Genomic DNA, 24504 nt, shown 5'->3' on the forward strand with positions numbered 1-24504 from the left:
TCAAACGAAACATTTATGGAATTTCGTAAACTAATTTTTTACTTGGAGTTGTGACCTTTTTCAAAAATTACACCGGAAGGAACATGGTTTATTTTATCATTGCTGTATTAGAACCGTAATCTTATATTATTTCAAAAGCACTTGCAAAATTTTGGCGGAAAAATCTGAAAACTAAAATTTTTCATGTCCTTTTTATATAATATACGTAAGATTACGGATCTTCTGCAGCATTTATTCGAAATTTAAGTCAATCCAATGCTAAGAAAACTAGCATTTATTTTCAGTGCTTTTTTTAATTTCGAAACTGCAAATACAAATTTTGGAAACAAAATTCAAAAATATAGTTTTGTTTAAATACTTTCAAAGTAAGATTAACTCGTTGCCTATCGAAAAAGTTATAGAAAGTTCACAGAGATATGAAAAAAAATCGTATGTTTTGTAACTTTAAACTTTTGCAGAGAAGAGATGTAAAAATTTAAGCAAAATGGGTCTCTCGAGTGAAGAATATCTGTTAATTCTGAAATACAAAATAGCTAGGATTTATGCTCATTTAATCAAAAAGATTTTGTCATTTTAAAGGTCTGTCTCTTAAAGAAATGCGTATTTTACCGATTCAAACAACTTTGTAGAACATAAGAAAAAACTAAAAAATACGCAGAAAAATATATAACGAAAAAACAAGTTTTAGAGGTCGTTCACAATAAATTACCCATATCTCTTAAAATTCAATAGATAGAGCTAAAGTGTATTCAGCAAATTTTCATGCAGTGAAATTATCTACAACTTTGCAGATAATTTCACTGCATGACACCATTGCACTTCGTTCATTGACACCATTGCTGTATCATCACTTTTGCAAAAAAGTGAAAATCTATCTCACTGCTTGGTGGATTCATCACAAAAATAATACTTTCTTAAGAAGGGCTTCAACTTCTCTGAAGACACCATACCTATAAAACCAACTTTTCGGGTGCAAAACATTTTCGATCACGAATTTAGGCCCTTGGAAGCACTGTGCACTGGGGGGAGCTCCACGTTGGTGGCCGTCCGAAGGGCACTCTTCAGATTAGATAAAGATCCTGTCGTCTCCAGATGTTTTTTCGGTAATAGCATCAGATTTTCTGCAGACAGTTCACAATGGTCGGGCTCCATATGAAGGAGCGGCCAAAACAACCAAAACTTTTTTTTAGATTTTTATGTTTTTTATCATTATAAAATATACCTTATTCATTATATTATTACGATCCTTTATTGAAATTTTAATTGAAATTTAAATTTTTCGAAATTCATATTTAAGGAATGCAATATATCTCCAAAGTTATGCACTATCTGACAATTTATGGTTCAGCACTTCTATCGAGCATAAGAATATAAAAAAAAATGGTTGAAGTTTATTGTTATATTACACTTCAGTAATTTTGATGATTTTAAACATGAAAAACAACTCTTGTCGCGTCATGTCGCCGCCATTTCGAATATTGCACATCAAAAAGCATCCTTAGATCTTACACAAAAGTTTTTTTTTGCAGAAATTTGCTTATTTCCAATTTAGAGCTCTTTGAATTCTTCAATATTTTACATATATTTTGACGGTTTTTTCCATACAAAGTTCAATTAGAATATATTTAACAACTGTTGTTAGCTGCTTGAGTTTTGATTCTGACACGTATACAAATACATATATGCCACCGGGAAGGTAACTTAATACTTCGTTCATTGCCACCAGAAATAAGGTGACGGCTATTACGGAACCCTGTTTAACGCCGGTCTTTTACCGATATGATTCAGATAAATTCCATTGGACTAGTTGACTCCAATGGTGCTCCAATTGATTCCATGTCCGGTTGAACGCCTTCGATAGATCTAGGGAAACGATCTCGGTATGCAAGCCGCTGGAGTAAGCCGTTTGTAGGACATTGCCGAGTTGTCAAAATAGGTTGAAGTACCGTGCCCTGCTCTAAAAGCATGTTGTCTATGATCCACGAGGTCATGAGATTCCAGGAACTGTTTCAGTCGACGGTTCACCATCCGCTCCATCACCATTGACATACAGCACGTAAGTGCAATTGGCCGGAATTTTGATGGGCCACGGGAGTCACTGTTGGTTTTCGGTATGGGGACAATAAGGTTTTCACTCCATTCTGACGGAAAGTGTTCGTGAGCCATGTTTTATTGATGACATCTAGGAGTTGTAGTTTGCCGGAATGAGGGAGATTTTTTTTTGGAGGATAACTGATCCCATCTGGGCCAGCAGATTTGCCGGTACTACATTTGATTGCAAAAATTAGCTCACTGAGATTGAATGGCGCGTTATCATGATCATCAGCAACGGAAAAATCAGCCACAGAACTGAGACTTGGTTGAATACGGCGCTTAAAGAAATCGCTGTAGCTATCGATGGCTGCAAGCTTTGCGAAATATTCACCTAGAGTCATGGCTACTGCTGGAGGATCCGATACATCAGAGTCTTGAATTTGGAGTGATAGTGCCCGAGCAGAAGAAAATAACTACTGAATACCAAATTGAGGTATTCCATACCAGATAATTTCCAATACTTACAGCCTGAATGAGGTATAAATGAACCCTGCATAAGAGGTAAAATACCTCAAATAATACCTTCTTCATATTCTACACATATCAAACTAATAATAAGATCAGGTATTGTAATACCTAAATAATACATGATGGATTTTCATATAAAAGTGAAATTTTTCAACAGGAGTCCTCAATAGCTATCGAATACCAAAATGAAGTATTTTTAATTGTTTTAAACATTTTTTTCAAATACCATAATAATACTAAAATGAGGTATTGACAACTGGACAATACCTAATTGGGGTATGATACCAAAATTTGGTATGCATAAGTTATTGCGAGTTATTCTTTTCTCCTCGGGTGGTGTTGCTTTACGCTTGCCACTGAGAGCATTTACTTTGCTCCAGAGGTCAAAAGAAGTTTGTGTTGGATTGATGCTGTCCAAGAAATTTTCCCAGCTGGCTCGCTTGGCATCTGCAATCATCCTTTTACACTCCAGATGTCGCCGCCGCCGGTCAGTGCATTAGGGTGGCCAATGGGAATACGTTCAACCACGCGTAGGGTTTTCCTCCTAAATTTGACTGCTTTCCTGGTATCACCCGTCCACCAGTGTAGAGCCTTCTTGCCCGGTCGATTGCTTGTACGAGGTAGGTATGGATGATTCCGCGGCAATGTGCATCACTTTGCCCAGATCTTTCAAATTGGTGGGTGCATGATTTTGGGAAAGATCGCAAAAGCTTTGAGTGTACTCGTTACAGTTAGCCTTCTCGTAAATCCATCTAGGACGATGGGCCAAAGCCGGCTGGAACCTGCACGGATGGGATAGTTATCACTGCCGTACACCCCACTGAAAACGGTTGACGAAGGAGCGACTTACTGCGGCCACGTCGATGGCTGAAAAGGTATGCCCGTTAAAAAAGGTATTTGCACCGTTGTTAAGGACAATAAGGTCATGTTCCTCGAAAATATTTAGTAGGGAAATTCCTCTGGTATCGGAACGCTGCCCGTAACAAATAGGGTGGTGAGCGTTCATGTCGCCAACAAGAAGGGTAGGTCCGGATGTCGCTTCGAGGATTCGAACAATCCGCTCACGGAGGTTAGGAAGGGTTCCGCAAGGGAAATAGATGTTCAAAACGGAAATCCTGATAGGCCCATGAGGCGTATTCCGACAGCGGGTAGGCCCAAGTCGAACCTGAGGACCTCAAAAGGGATGGACGTCAATGCACACAGAGCGACTGAGTCTCAAGTCAAAACCACGGTACATAGTCCAACGACATTGGCCACGAAGCTGTTCACTTCCTGCAGAGTTAGGCACCACGTTGGAGTATCATGAACTAGAAGTTCGAGGTTTGCGAGGTTATTGTTGAAACCAATCATGTTCCATTGAAGCACAAAGGTTATTGGTTTTGGATGAGTTGGCGTGGGAAAAGAAGTCCGGGAATTCGATGAGCTTCTGCTGAGGTTTGTAGACGTTTGTCGTCTCATTCAGGTGCTGCAACTTAGTGTGCCACTAAAAAAGATCCATCTAAACAACCTTGCCCATAACAAAACTTTCAGTAATTTCAATAGTTTTTATAAAGCGAAATACAGGTCATCATCATTCTACTTGCAAATGATTTTAATGCGTTTAGAACATGAAGCCCATATACTGACCTCATGTCACAAAAACTCCGATGAAACTTGATATTTTAATATGCTCCTTCAGACGTAGAAATAGGAACTTTAGTAAAGTAAGCAAGCTTCTGTGGAAGCTGTGGAAGTGTTCCTGAGCAAAATGCTGGGAAGCACGTTTTCTCCAGTTTGCGGCGTAATGCCGAAAACAAGAAAAGAGGAGACCCACTCAAACTGAAACCCGGAAGAAACTCCATTCAATGAGATTTCACATTTCTGGAATGTACACTTGTTGATTCGCAATGTTTAGAGAATTTATTCCTTTTGTATTTCCTATTTACAGATTTCATTAGCATCTGCGATTTTCGACTTTTCCCCGCAAACGAGTAACGATCCCACACACATCTCAATCGCGCCGGTGAATAACTGAACAAACTCATGATGAGTAATGGTGAAGATCGACAAATTTGAATGTGGGATCACCACGTCTGTCACGCCTTTCATTTGCGACAAGTAGAAACCCCAAATTTATCACGTAATGCACCGCTTCTCTCCGTTAGAAGTGGATATAGTAGACGATTGTTGTACAAACTGCATAGTTGTTAACGGCCTGTCCGACAATGTATTGATGATGAACTTACCTGGCACAATGATGGTATGCTACCGTTTAGAAAACACGTGTTTCGTCGCCTCGAACGGATCGAGATTTGTTATGCACTCGCCTTGACAATCAATTTTGCAAAACGAGATCAACACTTGGATGCTAATTGGGTCGGTTGGTGTTGAGTGGACATTGTTATGATTGATTTGATAGCATTTTTTCAACAAGACGGAAGAATCTGTCAATTTCTTATGTTCTCTAACATCTGTTTGAAGTAATAATTTGTGTGGATTTAGATGTACGTCACATTAGTGTAAATTTATGATTGAGCTCGAAGCACTTTGAATTACTTTGTCAATTTCTATAGTTAGATTGCTCAAATACTGAATATAAATGAAACGGAATGGCACTCATATCATAATTGAGGTATGTTTTCCTTCGTCCATGGAAGAAATTGTCCCACTAACAGTTACATCAAACAACTTGTGTGTTCAATCGATCAGAGCCCTATTACTGAGGCTGTACCGCTCTACAGAGGGGAATTACGCAGCAGTTGAGCCTCCGACACATCCGACATGCCAATCCGACTGACCAACTCAACTTCCCGGCGGATGATGCGATAATAATTGCCAGTTACCTCTGCATATGTGAGCAAATGAATCACAAACGAGTGCAAAATCTAAGACCACCACGAGCCTATTGCTGACAGATTGAGGTGAAAGTATTTCCGCAACGATGACCGGCGGTGATGATAGCAAGTGGTAGCATGAGTAGCATCGTATTACAAGTGCTGTGCGCAAGGGGAAGTCAATAAAATTGAAGAGGTGAGAAAAATACATCTCTGTCGATTGATTGGATGTGTACAGTTACACTAGGAAAATAATACCTAATCGAGCTTATTTGTGTGAATGAACGTGCAATTCGAATTATTTAACTTTTGGGATTTCGAACTTGCCTCATTAGCAATTTTACCAGGAAGTTTTCCCTGGAGTTAATCTTTCAAAATACGAGTCCAAGAGTTAGAAGAATCCATCAGAAATTCTCCAAGAAGTTTCCTCCAGAAAAGACTATTACTGCTAGAGAAATCTCCAAAAGAATGTTTGAGGAAATTGCTTCATTAGTTTTTTAAATTAATGTTTCAGATATTATGAGAAGAGTGCTGAGAAGAAACTTAGGAGGAACTCCCTAGAAATCTCTGGACGTATTATTGTAAAATTTACTCAAGGTATCCCAGGATAATAAACTGCAGTTCTTTTAGAGGGTGGGATCTATGGATCATCTTCTGTAGGAATAATTGGAGTAATTACTGCAGTATTTACTGAAAGAATTGCTTGTGATATTAATGTAGCTCTTTGTTGTGGGAAACCAAAATGAAATCATGGAAGAATCTTAGAAAAAGTTACTGTTGAATCACTTTAGAAATCCATCGAATCTTTGACGAAATTCTTTGTGGGATCTCCGGAAGCGTGTTCATGAATCCCTCAAGATAACTTGGAGTCATTAGAGTGTTCCTTAGCCCTATGGTAATGACCAAAGCCATGCTGAAGGTGTCAGGGTCTGGGCAGTCGCGGATCTTTTCATAATGCCATCATAATTCATCAAAATGAGATCATTTTCAAAGAAAGTTCTCAGTTAACAACTGTAGATGTGCTCATAGAGCATTAAGCTTAAAAGCACTGAGTACATTATTTCAAGACGAATAAAAAGTTCTGGTGTGATCATTTGAGGATTCCGTGAAATGATGCTCTTAACGATTATCCTAGGAGAGTTTCTGCAAGAATTTCAGGATGATTTTCTATTAAAAACAGTTGTGGAATTCCTACACAAATTCAGAGATGGAACGGAGGTGTAGGAATTGCATAGGAATTCCTGGAGAAATTTCTGGAAGAACTTTAGGAGTAAAAATCTGTAACGAAGATCCTTTAAGATTAACTCTGGAAGAAAGAGTCAGATAAGTTTCTGGAGAAATATCTGAGGGATTCCTGCATGATTTACTCTATATCCATTTCTTCCCGATATTTTTGAAAGAAACCCTTTTGGTACAGGATTAAAATTACTTCATAAATGTATCTAAGGATTTGTTCAGAGATACCTCCAAATTACTAGAACTTTTTTTCTTTTCGGAATTTTTCACGAAATATCGTTAGGACACGTTTTTTTTATAAACTGATTGACAGATAAATCCAGGAAGTTATCCAAAAAATCTTACAACGAATCATCTGAGTGTTTCTCTATAGGATTCAGAGAATCTCTCAAAACAATTTCTAAGAATATCTTCCAAAAATTTATGGAGGAATATCCTAATGGTTTTCTTTTATGAATAGATACCTGCAAGCCTCCAAAATATGTCGGAAAGAAGTTTGGTATTCAAAATTCTTTGAAGAATTTCTAGGTTCATATAACACAAAAGCCGCATTCAATGCCCAACTCAGCTTCTTCTGGTGCCTCTGATGCCAAAATACAGGCTCTGTTTAATGGGTCTATCGTCTTTCGATTCAGAAAACTTTTTTGCCAATTGGAATGGTTAGAAATATTTGAAACTTTAATTTGCCAATTATATATATTAGAGTGTCCATCCCGGGACATCCCGGGACAAAAAAATCCGGGATTTGACAAATTTCGGGATTTCCCGTTTCCCGGGATTTTATTTCTGACATCCCGGGAATCCCGGGATTCCCGAAATGTACGAAGAATTTGATGAAAACCACTAAATTAAAAAAAAAACAATGGCATTTTTCCTCACTATCAACCTTATTTGATAAAGCAGAAAAGCATAATGAAAAAGAGAATAGACGAGTAATTATTTTTCACGAAAAGAACAATTTACCAAGTGAGAAACACATGTTTTTATTTGTCTACGTGCAAAGTTTTAATGCTTTTCTTATCAACATAAGCCGTTTTTATAAGCTTATGCTGAGATAACAAATTTGAAAGTACTCCTAAACTGCCGCAAATCGCAAGTCAGTACCATATGTTGAAAGTAGGCATTGAGAAAATTGACTGAGAAGTTTTCAATCTCGTTTTCAATACAAATATTAAAAAAAAAAATGCAGATGGGACTGACTTGCGATGCACGGCAGTAAACTTCAGTCAATAATTTTCAGTAATTAACTTTTAGCATAACTTACAATACCTTCAATGACCTTAATTCGTTTCTTTAATTCTAATGTTTTTAAGACTTTTCAAATGTTTGAAGCAAATTGCTTTAAAACTATGACTTAAGTTTTTATCATAATTCCATTCATAAGTGTTAAAGAGAATTAAAAAAAATCCATAGCAAACCCGTACAAATCCGTAATTTATCAGAATAAGAAAGACTTATCTGAAATGTGATTTTCTATAATTATCATATTATTTTGAAAAGTTTCATTATGTGTTTGTTTCGTTGAAAATAAATTGTATTGCTAAATTTGTACTCCCATTTCAACCGAAATGCTAGTTTTATTGAAAACTAGTGAGCCCGGCAAACTTCGTCTTGCCATCAAGTAGGCTGTTGAAAAATGTTATGGATCGTCCCATACAAAATGACAGTTCCGTTCACGCTCGTTTTTCCGACTTTTCCGATGAATATCCTGGGATTTTTATACACACAAACACGTCGGAACACATGACGAACAAAATGGAAAATTAATCATTCAAATCAGTTGACCCGTTCGGAAGCCATTTCGTGACATACAAACACCACTCCATTTTTATTTATATAGATTTGATAAATCCCGGGATCCCGGGATTTCCCGGGACAAGCATAGATTTTTGTCCCGAATCCCGGGACGAGCAAAATGGCCGGGAAATGGACACTCTAATATATATGTATGTATGTATGTAGCCACCAATCCTTGCTTGAGTCTTGCTCTGCATGCGGCTCCACTCAACAGTAAGGTCAAATTTTATTACCAATCTGCATTCAACATATCGCTGTATGAAGGGCCAAAAGGGGGGTGGCGGACCCGTAAGTAGAAACACTTACGCGAAACCCGCGGGAAATAGAGAATCTCCTTCCAGCCATATGATCCAACAGATTGAGTATTAGAATTTGCAATACTTGTCGAACTTTCCACGGAAAGGTTTGTTAGAAGAAGGGCGCGTCAAATCTTTTACAACTGTTGGAGAGAAAAGTACTTGACGCGAACGACTAACACTTTTCCTCCTGACTCCGATTGGCACTCCACTTCATTGTCCAGTTGTAAATTCAATGATGCCCTGATGCTCCCTCCCTCCCCAAAACATGATAAATTCAATTATAGTGATATGTTATATAGTAGAACAGATTATAATATATGTAATAATATAATAATAAAATATGAAAATAAAATGGTAATCACAATAAAATATGACGCAGTGAAACAGTATGTGAATGCATGCAGTATTATATCGGCTGACATATATTTTTCTTTTAAATATTTGTCCTACTGATGATATTATGCTGGTCGAGAGAAGAGTGATAAAAATAAACAAATAATTTGAATAAAAATAAAGTTTTTAGATATATCAAAATCAAAATTCCAGATTCCATATGTTTAGGGAGGACAAACAAAATAATATTACATCCGACGCTTCGTTTCATTCGCTGTAGACTACTGTAGTAAACAAGGACAATTACATTAAAGTCATTTTTAAGTAGCAGCACAGTAGTGCAAGGATGTTATGGCACATTCCCCTAGACTCCGGCTGACACCCTATTACATTGTCCATCTGTGACTTCTCTGATGCCCTAATTCACCCTCTCAAAACCCAGCATATAATAAATGAGATAATTATAATAAAATATATTAAATGGAATTTATAGTTGTATGGTGCAGAGCTACTTGGGCACTTCCATGATTCACTTTGGCATGCGGAGTTTTTCACGGCCGAGTTGTCTGAAACTTTGCAATAAGAAGCACTTCAAAACGATGCACATTGTGGCCAAACATGAGCTCAGTAGCTTTGAAAAAAACCCACTGCCAAAGTGAATCAAAAGTGCCAATAGGGGGAGATCCCCCAGTACCGGACACCTAAGCTTCTAAAATCATAACTAAAAAACTATTGATTTTTTGTGGTCTTGGTGCCCAATTATGATAAATATTATCATTATTGTAGCGTACAAAAATAAATATGGAAATATAAATATGAATTTTCACATTTTATTTTGATGATGTATTTTAGTACCAAATTGACGTATCATAAAAGGTGGCTCCCAATACCGGACACGATCTGGAAATGTCCCGAATTCTAAAAAATTGTATATCATCGAATGTTTTTACTTCAGGAATAGTATTTTATCAATAATTCAATGCATTTGCAACTTTCACAAGAATAATTTGAGCTTCACTAAGTCTGCAAGTTGGTCATCAAAAAACCTCTTTCATATATGACGAAAAACAACATTTTTTATATGTTGTTCTGAATTTTCATTCTTCTTATTTTTATTGCATGTTCGATACCAGGATCGATGAAATCCATGAAAAACGAATGTATTTTGAGTCACTGGTGCGAAAATTACAAAGATATCATGTAACAAATCAAACTGTCCGAAACTGGGGGACAGGAGGTGCTAGACCAAAATTGTAGTTTGATCATATTTAGTTTAAATATGGTACAAAATACATTCACACTTTCAAATTATGATTATATGCGATCATGCTTGCGTGTTTTAAAATATTTTGCTATGTTAAAAATAATAACTAATTAGGCTTAAATTTAGGGCGATACGTCAAATTTTTAAAAATTTTCATTCATCTCTACTTTTTTAAAAAGTCAAGCATATTTCAAGGATGTGATATTCTACGCAAACATTACTCTCCATTATAGCTTCCTTTTCTTCTAATACACCATCTTGATAGGATCATGATTTCTCAATTTTCGAACTTTGTCCGGTATTGGGTGCTGTCCGGTACTGGGGGATCTCCCCCTATTAGGATCCGGCTCCCTATGTGATATGAATATAGATGTTTCAGAATTTCCATTCTTTAAATGTGATGAATTGAACCTCATTAGGTAGTCTCCAAAATAAGGACGAATTACAATTTCCGGAATAGAACGACAAGCTGAAATATTAATAGCAGTGATTATTTTAGTATCTCCGATGACTCCATGATGCTTCTGGAAATTATGCCAATGAATTAGTTTAACAAACCAATTTAAAATAAGTTATTCGTGCACCTTTAAATACAATAATTTAAAATATTAAAAAAATGTAAGATATCATGTAATAACTCGATGATTTGACCTAGAATCGTTGAATGAAAGATGATTAATATTAAATAAATAATAACATATTGTTCCAACAAGCCTGAAAAAAAAAATACAATGACAATGTTTATACAAAATGTTTACAACGGATTCCTGCAATTCTATATTGCAATTATAAATCCTGAAAAAAAAAATGAATGAAATAAATCGTTTGCAGGTGCTTTTCGATGATCATGGGAAATGGTGCAGAAAATCTGTAATAAATTTTTGATTTAATGGTTTAAATTTGCAACTTAGCCAATGACTGCCATTCTCACATATAATTATAATGTGTAATAGAACTATAAAGTGAAGGCAGAGACACTTACGCGGAACCCAAGGGAAAAAGGTAATCTCCTTCCAACGTTATAATCGAACAAATAAAATAATGAGATTTGCAATGCTTTTCCAGCTTTCCACGAGATGGTGTGTTATAAAGGCGCATTACATTCATTTCAACAGTTGGAGATATGCACCCATCTACAAAGATGTGCATTTCTCCCCACACTCCGGCTTGCACTCCACTCCATTGTCCCGTTGCAACTTCAATGATGCCCTGATGCACTCTCCCAATTCTCAACACATTTTATAGCGATAAAAATGCAATACAATATATAAAAATAAAAAAAATGATGCTATTTTATGGAAATGATTGGTTCATTAAAGGTAAGTACTGGAAAAATCAATTTGTGTTTATACTGTATTGTATTCTTGAAGGCTCCAATATTCGCCAGCATACGAAGGACAGTGAAATTGAAAAAAAATATGTTCGACTTAGATTCTGTTGTAGATGGCGGCAATGATAATAAAAGTGAATGATCATTATTTATATTGTGAGTAACGAATATTTGTCGATGATCAGTATTTGCTGTTTTGATTTGAATCCGTAATGTAAATCGCTGTAAAATATTATGAAAAAAAACGCACAACAAAATAGCTGTACAAGAAATTGTTTGTTAAAAGTACAACTGTTGAAGTAGAAGAACCCCTCTACTAAGGATATTATGATATCTTCTCTCCTTGAATCCGGTTGGCAATCACTCGTCCAGCTGTAACTTCAATTATACCCTGATCTACCATCCTTAACCAAGAACATTAAATTGTTTAAAAAGTATGACAAATGCATAAATGTAGGATTAAAATGTAAAAATATATAAATCATAGACGTAAATGTACAAATATATGAATTTATATAATAATCAAATATAAAAATATAATGCCAGACTATAATAAAACAATATAATAATAACAGTTAACAAATCACGTCAAACAATTAGTCAGTACTTATTTCACATTGTTTAGAATTGATTGTTCGTGTTTCAATAAATGGTTAATTTTTTTGTTTGTATTTGTTCGACTTGTTATGTTATGCCGAGTTAATTGCAGTAATTAAGTTTTATTATAATTTGAAATTCTAACTCAATATTATGTCACTTTGTTTAAAGCTGGACAAATGGCGAATAACAATATGAACAACATGTAACTTAAATTCACATTTATAATCCACCTTCTTACCACTTCATGTTGTCATATTTCCTAGTGGAATTCTGAAAAAAAAAGTTTGTAGTGATAATGTAACGCATATTGTTATAATAAACATATAAGAAAATTGATTTCTCCGTCAACTCGTGCGCACTATAGTCCTATTGGAATTTCATACGATTTGTGATATAAAAAATGCACGATAAATTGAAATTAATTGATATTTCGGCTGTCCATATCTAAACCTATGAAATATTAAGCTTATGGATTACATGAATCAATCAAAACGGATATTATTTTTAAAACATAAGTACCAAAAGCATCCATATAAAATATGTGAATCATTGAATATTTTATCTTTGACTTCAAATTAATGACCCGTAGAATTTTTCAAGCGTGTTATAATTTTAGGAAGCCATCTAGTGATGACTAGAAAATTTGAGCTTTTTAAGATAGAGCTTTTATCCAAGTCACGACTATGGTATTTGTGATAGATTACGTTATCATAGCTTGAATGTTAGTAGTAGTGTTGGGTTAAATGAAAAGTGAGATATAAATCTCACACAAACCTATAAATGATATACAACGCTCTAATCATATAAGCACCAGCAATCCAATACTTAGCTATTTTTCAGATTTTGTCTGTGGAGAAGCTGTAGCAACCGTCGTAGCAAACACCTCAGCTGTCTTGCACATTCACATACCATCACACGCGGTTTCCTTTTCAAAAGCTTTTTTTTTTTCGGAACACTTATGGCTTCGTTTCTGCTCAATTTTCACTTTAATTTTTCTGTAATCGTGTCATGGAATAATTCTTCTCGTTTTCGTATTTAAGAACTATATTCTAAATCGCGACTAACTTTTCACTCCACACAAGAGATCTTTATTTTACACTATGCGAGCCGCCTCAATCAATGCAAACCGACCGGGAAACAGATGAAATACGTGTTACCACCACGAAAGCACGAACTGAGCAGGTGGACACTCTAATATATATATATAAAAAAACTATGGGTTTTGTGATTTGTCGTGTGAAACTTTTGAACAATGGAGATTGAAAAATTTTGAACAAAAGAACAGATAGGACAGAGAGAACAGAGAGAACAGATAGAACAGAGAGAAAAGAGAGAACCCAGACAACCAAAATGTACTTATAATGAATTCACCTTTTGCGCTATGCGATGATTATAAGTGCAAAGTTTCACGTATAAAATGTCGTGAAAAGGCCTTATGCGTACAAAAGTGGAGGCGATATACGTGTATATTTTATATGACGAAAACTAGCATACATTGCGAGTGTGTAGATTTTATTGCGAATTGATCTGTACTCTCATGCGACTTAATTTATGATAACAAAGCTTATTTGACAGCTGCTACGGGTTGATCCGACTTACTTTGTATGAGTATGCGGGACGAAAGTCAATGCATATAGGGGGAGATCCCCCAGTGCCGGACAGCACCCAATACCGGACAAAGCCGAAACATTGAGAAATCATGGTCCAATCAAGATGGTGTATTAGTAGAAAAGAAAGCTATTATGTAGACCAATGATTGCGTAGAATAACACATCCTTGAAATATGCAAGCCTTTTTAAAAAAGTAGAAAAGTTTGAAAATCTTTAAAAAATTGACGTATCTACTTAATTTTGAGCCTATTTAGTAAATATTTTGAATATGAAAAAATACTTTGGATCCCGCAAGCATGATCGAACATAATCCTAATTTGATAGTATGAATGTATTTTGTACCTTGATTGAACTAAATATGGACAAATTACAATTTTGGTTTAGCACCTCCTGTCCCTCAGTTTCGGACAGCTTGATTTGTTATATAATATATTTGTAATTATTGCACCAGTGTCTCAGAATACTTTCATTTTTCATGGGTTCCGTCGATCATGGTATCAAATATGCAATAAAATTAAGAATAATGAACATTCAGAACAACATCGTAAAATGTGCTATTTTTCATCATATATGAAAGAGGTTTTTGATAGGCATCTTGCAAACTAAGAAAAACTCAAATTATTCTTGTAAATGTAGCAAATGCATTGAATTGGTAATTATAAACTATTCCTATAGTGTACACATTCGATGATGTTCAAATTTACAGAATTCGAGGCATTTCCAGATCTTGTCCGGTATTGAGTGCCACCTTTCGAGATCGATCAATTTGGTACTAAAACTCATCATCAAAATGCAATATCAAAATTCATATTTATATTTTCAAATTTATTTTTGTACACTATAAAAATGATAATATTTATCATAAATGGGTAACTCGAGCCCATAAAATCAATATTTTTCGAATTATGAATTTAGTGGCTTAAGTGTCCGGTACTGGGGGATCTCCCCCTATAAACTAATAAAATAGCGTTTTATGCGAGGAAACTCATCGATCAAACGATTTTATCCGCCATTTAATGCAGGTGTGATGCAATTTGTATAAGTGAACGACTTTGTTCGTAAACTGTTATGCGACTTAAGGTTGTCTGGGAACAGAGAGAACAGTGATAACTGAGAGAACAGAGAGAACAGAGAAAACAGAGAGAACAGAGAGAACAGAGAGAACAGAGAGAACAGAGAGAACAGAGAGAACAGAAAGAACAGAGAGAACAGAGAGAACAGAGAGAACAGAGAGAACAGAGAGAACAGAGAGAACAGAGAGAACAGAGAGAACAGAGAGAACAGAGAGAACAGTGAGAATAGAGAGAACAGAGAGAACAGAGAGAACAGAGAGAACAAAGAGAACAGAGATAACAGAGAGAATAGAGAGAACAGAGAGAACATAGAGAACATAGAGAACAGAGAGAACAGAGAGAATAGAGAGAACAGAGAGAACAGAGAGAACAGATAGAGCAGAGAAAACAGAAGAACAGAGATAATAGAGAACAGAGAAACGAATGGAGAACAGAAATCGAAGAAAGAAGAACAGATACCTGAGAACTGAGAAAGAAGGGAATTAAATTCTTCCAAAGAATTGTTCAGGACTGCTTCTAATAAGCTATATTCTATTTGTTTTCAAGTTCAATGACAGCTTAAAGTTATCCATGAACTTCTTTCAAGTACAGGTCTTATGATCTGCAAGTAACATTGATCAGCTGATCATTTACTCATCTAAATTAAAGAAATTCAAATCAACATTGAGAAATGAAACATTTTCAAAGCAAGAATGGTGCTTCTCTCTATTATATTTATGAGCTAATACACATTAAGGTTTTTGCAAAAATAGCATTTATTTCATGCGTAAATTTGCAAACTTTTCGAAACAATGATTTCTATCATTATGGACGACGCTTCCGAAGATTCATGTCTTACATGAGTTCTGCAAACGATATGAGCTTAGCTTAGACTGACTACACATATCAATGGTTGCTATTCCGTGAATGACCGAAGTCAGTGAAAATGCACAAAGAATCAACTAGAAGTTCGGCTGGGATTGGCCATAATCTTCTTCAGTGTGCATAATTCAGTGCCTCTATTTATACATGGTCAATAACGGCGCCGGCCACGTCCTTGCTGTCAGGTGGGATTGGGAAAAGTAATGTTGTTGTGTACCCTTTGTTATTTGGAGACCGTGTTTGCCTCTGCATCTCCACAAAGGTTACTGGGAGGGATGTTTGTTAATGGGGAGGATCGTTGGGTCACAGGATTGACTTTGATAAGCAATTAGACCATGATAAATAATTATTGGTGATATATAAACATGCTTATATGTAAATATAATATTTTCATTTGATATGAACAATATCTATGTAGATAAAAATTATGCCAACACTTGACGTGACGAACCTTTCAAAGTTTGTTGAATAAAGTGAACTTTTCGCAAGTCTACACTCGTAGTGTCGAACCATTCAAAGTTTTTTTTAATTACAAAAATAAAGGTAAAAGGAAAAAGGTGTTTTGAAAAAAAAACAAATTTAGACATAAATAATTTATGAATCAGAGTTTATGTCGACAATCACAGTGACGAACCTTTCAAAGTTTGTTGAAAAATCATATTTACGTCTCACCGTTGTAACGATTAAAGGTGCAGTCATACATATTTTATAGATTAGAAATAGTAGCATGAAACGAGCTCACCAATTGATCCGTCATCTTTGAGCAGCAACAATCCACTTTCAGCATCACTCGTTTGCTCGGCTATATAAAAGCACTCAGAGAAAATAGGCGCGCGACCGAGAGGGAAAACAACTGACGACTGCTCGGGTTTTCTTGACGCACTGCCCAGGAGCAAGCTTCAACGTCGAAAGATCAAAAAGAACTAATCGAACGCGGCACTATTTCATTTTACTCGACCGATGCGCGACATGTTTGATCCTGCCCTCATCGCCGACCCGCGGGAGCAAGCGTCAAGGTCGAAGGATCAAACACAACTCAACATTAGTTCTGCAAACGATATGAGCAGAGAAAATGTGATTGTTACTAAAAGTGGCGGCGCCAAATACGATTCCGTTTTCAAAACTTTTATAAGTAGGGGAATTTACGTATTCTCGACAGTCTAAGCCGATGCCGCGCTTCTTTTGAAATTTTCTCGGACATCAACAGACAAATTACGTGTTTGTCTGTTTAGCTTTGGGCCCATTCACAAATTTCATAACGCTAAAGGGGGTGGGTGGGTGTTACAGCTCTAACTAAATTTGTAGAATATTCATACAAAATGCGTTACAAAGGGGTGGGTGGGTGTCCATTTTCAGCGTTATGAAATTTGTGAACGAAGTCTTTATGCACTGTTCAATCCTCTATCGATTCACGTCGGCAGACTTGTTGAAAGCTTTGTCTGTGTGACTATTTTCGGCAGCCCCATTCTCTTCGGCAGCTTTCCCATAAGAACTGCATGCAAATCTCTTCTGCAGTTCCAAATTAGTCGCATTTTGAGCCATGTTCATTTGAATTGATGACATCTCTGGTGAAATTGTGTGTTCAGTTTCGGGAATCTCGTCAGCGTGAAGCTGAGAGAACGAAGAATCATCTGAATGTTTTCATTGGTGTGTTTTGATGGAAAAATACTGAATATTTGGCATTTTAAATTTGGTTGCCAATAATAGTCGAAGCCCATAGGGAGACTTACCCCTATGCTCTATTAGTCAACATTAATCAATTACTATTAAGAATGTAGAATTCCATTAGGATATTGCCTACTTTAAGGCGTTTTTCGTGGTTTAACGTACTCTAAAACCTTAATTTACGAAGTCTTTTTACGCAACCTCAATGTAAGTCACTTTTTTTACGAAGTAAACTCAATTTACGCAGTGCGTAATAAAGTTAGAAGTGGGGATGTTGAAAATCGATATCCGACGCCATTTTGGAAATGGGGAAGACAAAAATTGATGTTCGACGCCTTTTTGGAACCGCGACCTCTGGATGGAGCAATTCGTTGGAAACTCATGCAATATGGGTATTTTCGGAACGGGCACGATGAAGGGATGACGAAAGTCGATGTCCTACGCTATTTTAGAATCCAATATGGTGACCTCTGGTTAGAGAAAATCTTTGAAAACTCATGCAATATAGGTATTTTCGGAACGGGCACGAAGTAGCGATGACGAAAGTCAATGTCCGACGCAATTTGAGAATCCAAGATGGCAATCTTTGGTTTGAGAAAATAGTTTAAAACCCATATCGGTATTTTCGGAACGGCAATGAATGAAGAAAGCGAAAAAAGATATATTTGCTAGACGAACCGAAATAACTGTTGGTAAAGTAATTTAAAATTAATATACTTGTATTGATATTAGTTTTATCACAGTAAGCAGAATCTAAGGAGTTGAGAAAATTATTCGCTAGAGCAGATTTTAAGTGATCCAGGCCCACCTTCTGGTTCGTTACCTTAGACAGACTTTTGGGACTTATATTTGGCTCTTGCACAAGATTGCATTTTTCATCGCGTTGTTTACATGGGTGATCAATGTTACCCCATATCTGCAGAATTAAAAATTACTTAAAACATGCTAAAATATAAATAAAAAAAAAAACAGAATCAGGAATATAGTCATAACCGATGGATGCCAGAACTTGTTTTAAAATATAAAACTGGCAACATTCACATTTTAAAACGAAACTTTTGAGAAAAATAAAAAAAAATATTTACAAGCGTTACTAGAGACAGAGAGAGTTCAACAAACAAATGCACTTGTTGTAAATCATCGATAATGGGCTATACCAGGGACGAAGCTATTAATCCACCCTCGTCTATAGGACTCTATACTCTAAGAAATTCTAGTACTTCCTTGCACAGTTGTTCAACTCAAAAACAAAAATCTGAATCCTAGTTGTACATGACCGTTGAATTATCTAAGATTTTTTCTTAGAACATCGGAATTCCTAGAAAATTTTTTATGAAATTTTCTTCAGCTTTTTTTTTAGAATTTCCTTCAAAATGGCATCAGTAATTGCCTCGACGTTCTTCTTGGAATTCCTTTAATTTCATTTTTGCGTGTCTCAAGGATCAAATTATGTGTCTCTAGTAGATTTGGGGTTGCTGAATCTGATGCCGTTCTCAGAAATTTCCCAGCACGTCACAATTTTTAGCTACAGGTCACCAAAGTTGTATAAAACATTGGTTTTATTGATGTTTACCTAAAATTTGAAGCATATTTTATCAAAATTTCTTGTGAATTTTATCCACGAAGCATGCAAAAGAGGACTTAAACTTTCGTTGTAGATATATTTTGGTTGAAATTTTACGATTAAATTTAGATTAAACCGATCTTTTTCAACATGCTTGCAGTCTCCATACAAAATTCTTCGTTTCTCTTATATGGAAAAATACAATACTTTTCTAAACCATCAAAAAATAGATTTTCCGCATCAGAAAAATTATAAACTTTGATGATAAGTATTGTTGAACACATAAAGTTTGAGTTCTGTGGCAAATTAAGCAAATAAATTACCTTACAAGCTGGCAAACTTGCATGCAAGTTGGCTGAAATAGTCAATTTCTGCATTCTCAACAATCAATATCTCAAAAACTAGACGTGCTATGATATTTCTGCAAACGGCAATGCATTCAGCAACCCTTAATTGAGTAAATAGAGGTATTTTGATGCTGGAGACAAAAACTTGTTCCGCAGTGGTATAATTCATATAATATTTCAACTGGAGATTTTTATATATTTTTTCCTAAAAACAGTTTGAAATTCATCCAGAAAAGTTATGAAGATTTTTACCGAATTGTTTTAGAAGTTTTTCATGAACTTCATCAAGAATTTGTCCTGGAATTGTTTTATTTTTTTTTTTTTTGATAGTATGAAAACCAAAAAATTATGTATTTAGATTTTTTTTAAGTTTCCGTATTTTTTTTTGTGTTCTTAGAGGTATTCATAAATTACATGCGAAAAGTCGTGAATAAATATCTGAAATTATTTATATGCGTATGGGATTATTAAAGGCTTGACAAAGATCTTAATGAAATTCCTGGTCGAATTATTAAAGAATCTCTTGAGAAGATTCAAACAAAAATCAGAAGTGAAATAAGAGGAATTTCTGAAGGAATCTCTAAGACGGTTTTGAGAGGAATTTTGAAACTATTGAACGATTTTTTTATGAGTCCTAGGCCAAACTCCACGAAGAACACTCTAAGCAAATTTCATCAAAATGTAATTTTTATGGGATACATTTAAGAACTTATGGCTCAAGAACTTTTTCAAGGAAGAATCCCAATAAAACATTAGGAGCAAAATTAAAAGGAAAATTTCGAGATATTACTGAAGAAACCCTGAAAGAATGTAGCAAGTAGTTAATGTAACTGAAGTCATTCCTTAAAAATTAAAATTACTTCATAGGAATTCCGGATGTAGTTTCTATACGAGTTCAAGAGGGAACACATGGGGAAATTTAATCCTGAACCTTGAAAAATCTCTTAAATTTACCCAATATGATTCTGGAACAATATATAAAATTATTACATTAATATTTTTGAAAACAAGTTTCATCAGGATTCAAAAGAACAATTTTTGGAGTGGTATTAGGTTGCATCAAAGCCAAGCCTCGAATTTTCAAGAGCACAAATGTAAAAAAAACCTGACAACCGTTCGCACTGAAAATTTGATCGATTGGTCACCACCAGCAAGTGAGCAGTGAGTTAAATTTCCAGCAAGATGTTTTTTAAAAAAAGCCTGATTGTTTGGTAGACTTTTTAAGTTTTATAATCTATCATGACGTAACTATTGTATAGATACGAGTGCTGGAGACAATCTTTGAAGAATTCGAACATAAGATTAATTCCTGCAGTAAAATTATTCTTTTGTACAGAGAGAAGGAGGATTGCTATTGCCCCTACTGGCTACGCCCATGCGTGCATGACATCTAACATCATCATCACTATTAATGTAAACGTGGTACAACATGACGAAGACAATTTTTAGATGTATTTAAAACAGGCTGACAAAATCGGGGGCTGACAAAATCGAGTCAGTACTGTAGTGTGAATCAAATTTATCAATCTTCATGAAAACAATGGTTAAGCTTGCTCAAAGGAGTTATGGAAGATCTCTTAACAATTGTAGAATTTATAATATTCCAATAACTAATGCAACAGATAGATCACTGATTACGCTTGTCATTTTTAACGTATAATCAGTTTTACTCAAAATTCTATTTAATTATCGCGATTCTTCATGAAAATTTCACTGTATTCAAAATCTGCTGAGTCAACTTAGGCGTGGGAGAATATGTATTTCAAATTATACTGATACTTTGACTCCAATGAGCATTCTGTTAACTAGTAACATAAATGTGATGGCATGATTGCCTTGAGGCACGTGGTAAAAGTATTCTTTTCATGACCTTTACCAGATGTAATTATTGTGTCAAAGAACAACCACAAACAGCTGTTCCTGAGCAAACAGAGATTCTTTTAAAAGTATATTACCAACGAGACAAGCCCAATTCATTTACATCACACAACCTTGACAAAGAAATGTCACGTAAAGTGCGGTTACCCGAGTTATTTCCACAACGAATAGATCCATCCGTTAGAGTGAGACAGTACGTAGGTACGTGTCAAGTCGCGGTCAGCATGTGGGGTTGAGAATTTCAGAAGATAAACAAATTTCGAAATAACTTTGGTTGTTTGATTGACGTGTTTGGTCGGGATTCGCAAATAGCTTCACGACACACCTCTCATATTTGCGTCAAAGGATATTCCGTCGTTTAGCAATATATCTGTGATCAATGCTTCAGTCTTAATACGTCACTAGATGCGCGCTGTGCCTATGAGTGGTCATTTAGCGAGCTAGGATGGCCTTGACATCGAACAGAGATTTTGAAGATGATCGGCTGTTGGGTTTTTAGAGATTTCATGAACCGGAATATGAAACAGTGAACATTCATATATGGCAAATAGCAGGCAATAACATTATACATGAAATATACTGATATAGCGAATATCAGATGGCGCGATAACATCTGTTTGTCTGTGATTTTACTATGATCATTTGAAATCGCATAGACATCTACGAAGACCTTTATTCCATAATGCAACCGGTTCTTTCTACAATTATACGCATTCGTAAATTCTCCATAAATGATTTGCGCTTGGCTCATCTCCAGTGGGTCAATGCTATTTCAATCTACGACAGCTTCAATGTTTTCTTGGCCCAACTAACTTGATGTACCTACCCTTGCACTTTTCTCCCCTCCAGTGACCGCAACTGCGAAAAAGAGCGACTCCAAATGGAACCTGGACCCGGTGCAGAAGGCCATGGGTCAGCTCGGCTGGTGGCACATCCTGGTCTGTGCCGTGGTGTTTCCGCTGAAGTTCCCGGTCGCGTGGCACCAGATGGGCATCATCTTCCTGGGGGCTGCCATGAACTACACTTGCTCCTCCAACAGCAGCCTGGATCGGTGTAGCAGTGAGTGCACCAGCTGGAATTACGACACCAGCGTGTTCAGCTCGACCATCGTCAGCGAGTGGAATCTGGTGTGCGAGAAGGCCAATTTGGTGAACCTGTCGCAGACCATCTTCATGTTCGGGATTCTCGTTGGCGGCGTGCTGTTCGGGTCGTTGGCTGACAAGTGAGTTCTATACTATTTGCGGAAAAAGAACGGTGGATTTAGATTTATGATGGTTTATTTATTCTCGAACAGGTTTGGGCGACGACCTCCGCTGGTGATTGCGGTTATAATCCAGCTAATTAGCGGAGTAGCAACGGCTTACATTCCATGGTTCTGGGGATTCGTAGTTCTGCGATTTATTACGGCCGTCGCCACGGGAGGAACTATGGTTACCAGGTAAGAGACCATATGTTATTTGATTTGATTATTTTTGCTTCTTCATTTTGTTTTTGCTTTGGCTGGTTTATAGTAGACTATAAAATTGCATTTTGTGCCAAGAATGGTCTATAGAGTACTTTTTAGCATTCAAAGATTCATCTATAAGGTATCGTTATAGGGTTCAAAATTTTTATATTGTTCAGCTCTACACTGAAATGAATTTCACTGTAAAAACTACTGAATCCATGGTAAAATTAAGAACTGCACCAACGATTTTCAACCGACTACATTAATCTGTTAACTCTACCAAACAAAAAAACAACACTACACAAGAAAATAAATTCGGTATATTTAATCAGAGTTGCAGCCTGTTTATGACTGAACACATTTTTGATTTGACAAGTTTGTCATTGTACTTTTAACCACATTGTGTTGTACGGTAGGTGTTACGGATTGAAATACAATACTTTGTAGGGAATGGTATTATGGACATGGTCACATTTACTGCTCCGCGCGGTGATTTTTACCAGATAATAGCAAACTTCACAGATTTTTGTAGTTGACTGAAAATCGTTCATGCAGTTCTTAAGTCTTCCATGGATTCGGTAGATTATACCACAAAATTTGTTTGCGTGTATGTAGTGATTCAATTTGATTATAAGACGTTCAAACTCATCCTTCTTCTTTTTATTTCTGGCGTTATGTCCCCACTGGGACAGAGCCTTCTTTTCAGTATAGTGTTCTCATAAGCACTACCACAGTTATTAACCGAGAGCTTTTTTTGCCAATTTATCACTTTTGCAATGTAATCATGTGACAGGCCATAAATCATCTGTATTCCACATTTGACCTCTTTCAGTATAGATACAATCCAAAATTTTCAATTTTTTCATCAATTCTGTTTGTAGATATTCTGTATGGTCTATCTTTTTATCCTTGACTGCGAATTTTCCTTGTTTTCCTTCCATTTCATTCCCCCTGCGAAATTAAAGGCAGGATTCTAGTGAGCAAGCACTGTGGACCTGTTGAGTGCCATGTGCCTCCTTTGTAGACGAAACGACCGGCCCACATCGTTTGAAGTTTGGAGCGAAAAATGACAGCGGGCATTTTTTCGAATAGACTAGAGTATTTAGGCATGGTAATGATTATTCTATATTGAAAAATATTTATCATATTTTTCAAACATGTGGACAACTGTAGAGTGTCCATTTCCCGGCCATTTTGCTCGTCCCGGGATTCGGGACAAAAATCTATGCTTGTCCCGGGAATTCCCAGGATCCCAGGATTTATCAAATTTTCAATAAAATTAGCATTTCGGTTGAAATGGAAGCACAAATTTAACAATAGGGTAAAAGCACCGGTTTTGGCCAGCCTAAGAGAAAATGTCAATAAAAATTCAATGGGAAGCCGTAATTATACTACCAATATGTCAAATGCAAGCTTCCAATCCATATTATGTTTTTGCTGTTTGGGCACGTCAGGAGTTAATCATCAATGTTAACTTCCTTTTCCCGAACAGCCTAGATAGCCGTGTAGTGTCGGTAGCGGTTGTTTCAATTGGCCAAGAATTAACACTACGGACTGCCTGTTCCGGTGGTATAAGTCCATCTCACAGGTGACCCCTAATTCATGCCGCTTTAAGCTTACCGTGCCTAAGAATGAATGGTTAGGGGGGTCTAAACAAAACCTAACCGCAAACGGAGCCTGTGGAGTACCAGGGCGCCCTCTACAGTATTGTGCCCTTCCTGTGCTACCCGGAGCAATGGTGCAGGTGACCTTGTGTTTCTCCGAGACAATCGGCTTCCCTTCTTCAGTCTCAAACCTGAGGCTAAATAAGGGTGGGATTATAAGG

At 36.3% G+C, this 24504-nt stretch overlaps 1 protein-coding gene across 4 annotated transcripts in view; it reads left to right on the forward strand.

The window, feature by feature from the left end:
* LOC5564892 (organic cation transporter protein) overlaps positions 1-24504 on the forward strand; it is a 64349-nt gene that overhangs the window by 23265 nt on the left and 16580 nt on the right. For all 4 annotated transcript variants that reach the window (XM_021849716.1, XM_021849717.1, XM_021849718.1 and 1 more), the window contains 2 exons: positions 22082-22454; positions 22527-22670. In XM_021849716.1, the coding sequence (XP_021705408.1) occupies positions 22082-22454; positions 22527-22670 (517 nt within the window). The remainder of the gene's footprint in view (positions 1-22081; positions 22455-22526; positions 22671-24504) is intronic.

This window comes from Aedes aegypti, chromosome 3 (assembly GCF_002204515.2).
Source record: "Aedes aegypti strain LVP_AGWG chromosome 3, AaegL5.0 Primary Assembly, whole genome shotgun sequence".
Taxonomy (NCBI): domain Eukaryota; kingdom Metazoa; phylum Arthropoda; class Insecta; order Diptera; family Culicidae; genus Aedes; species Aedes aegypti.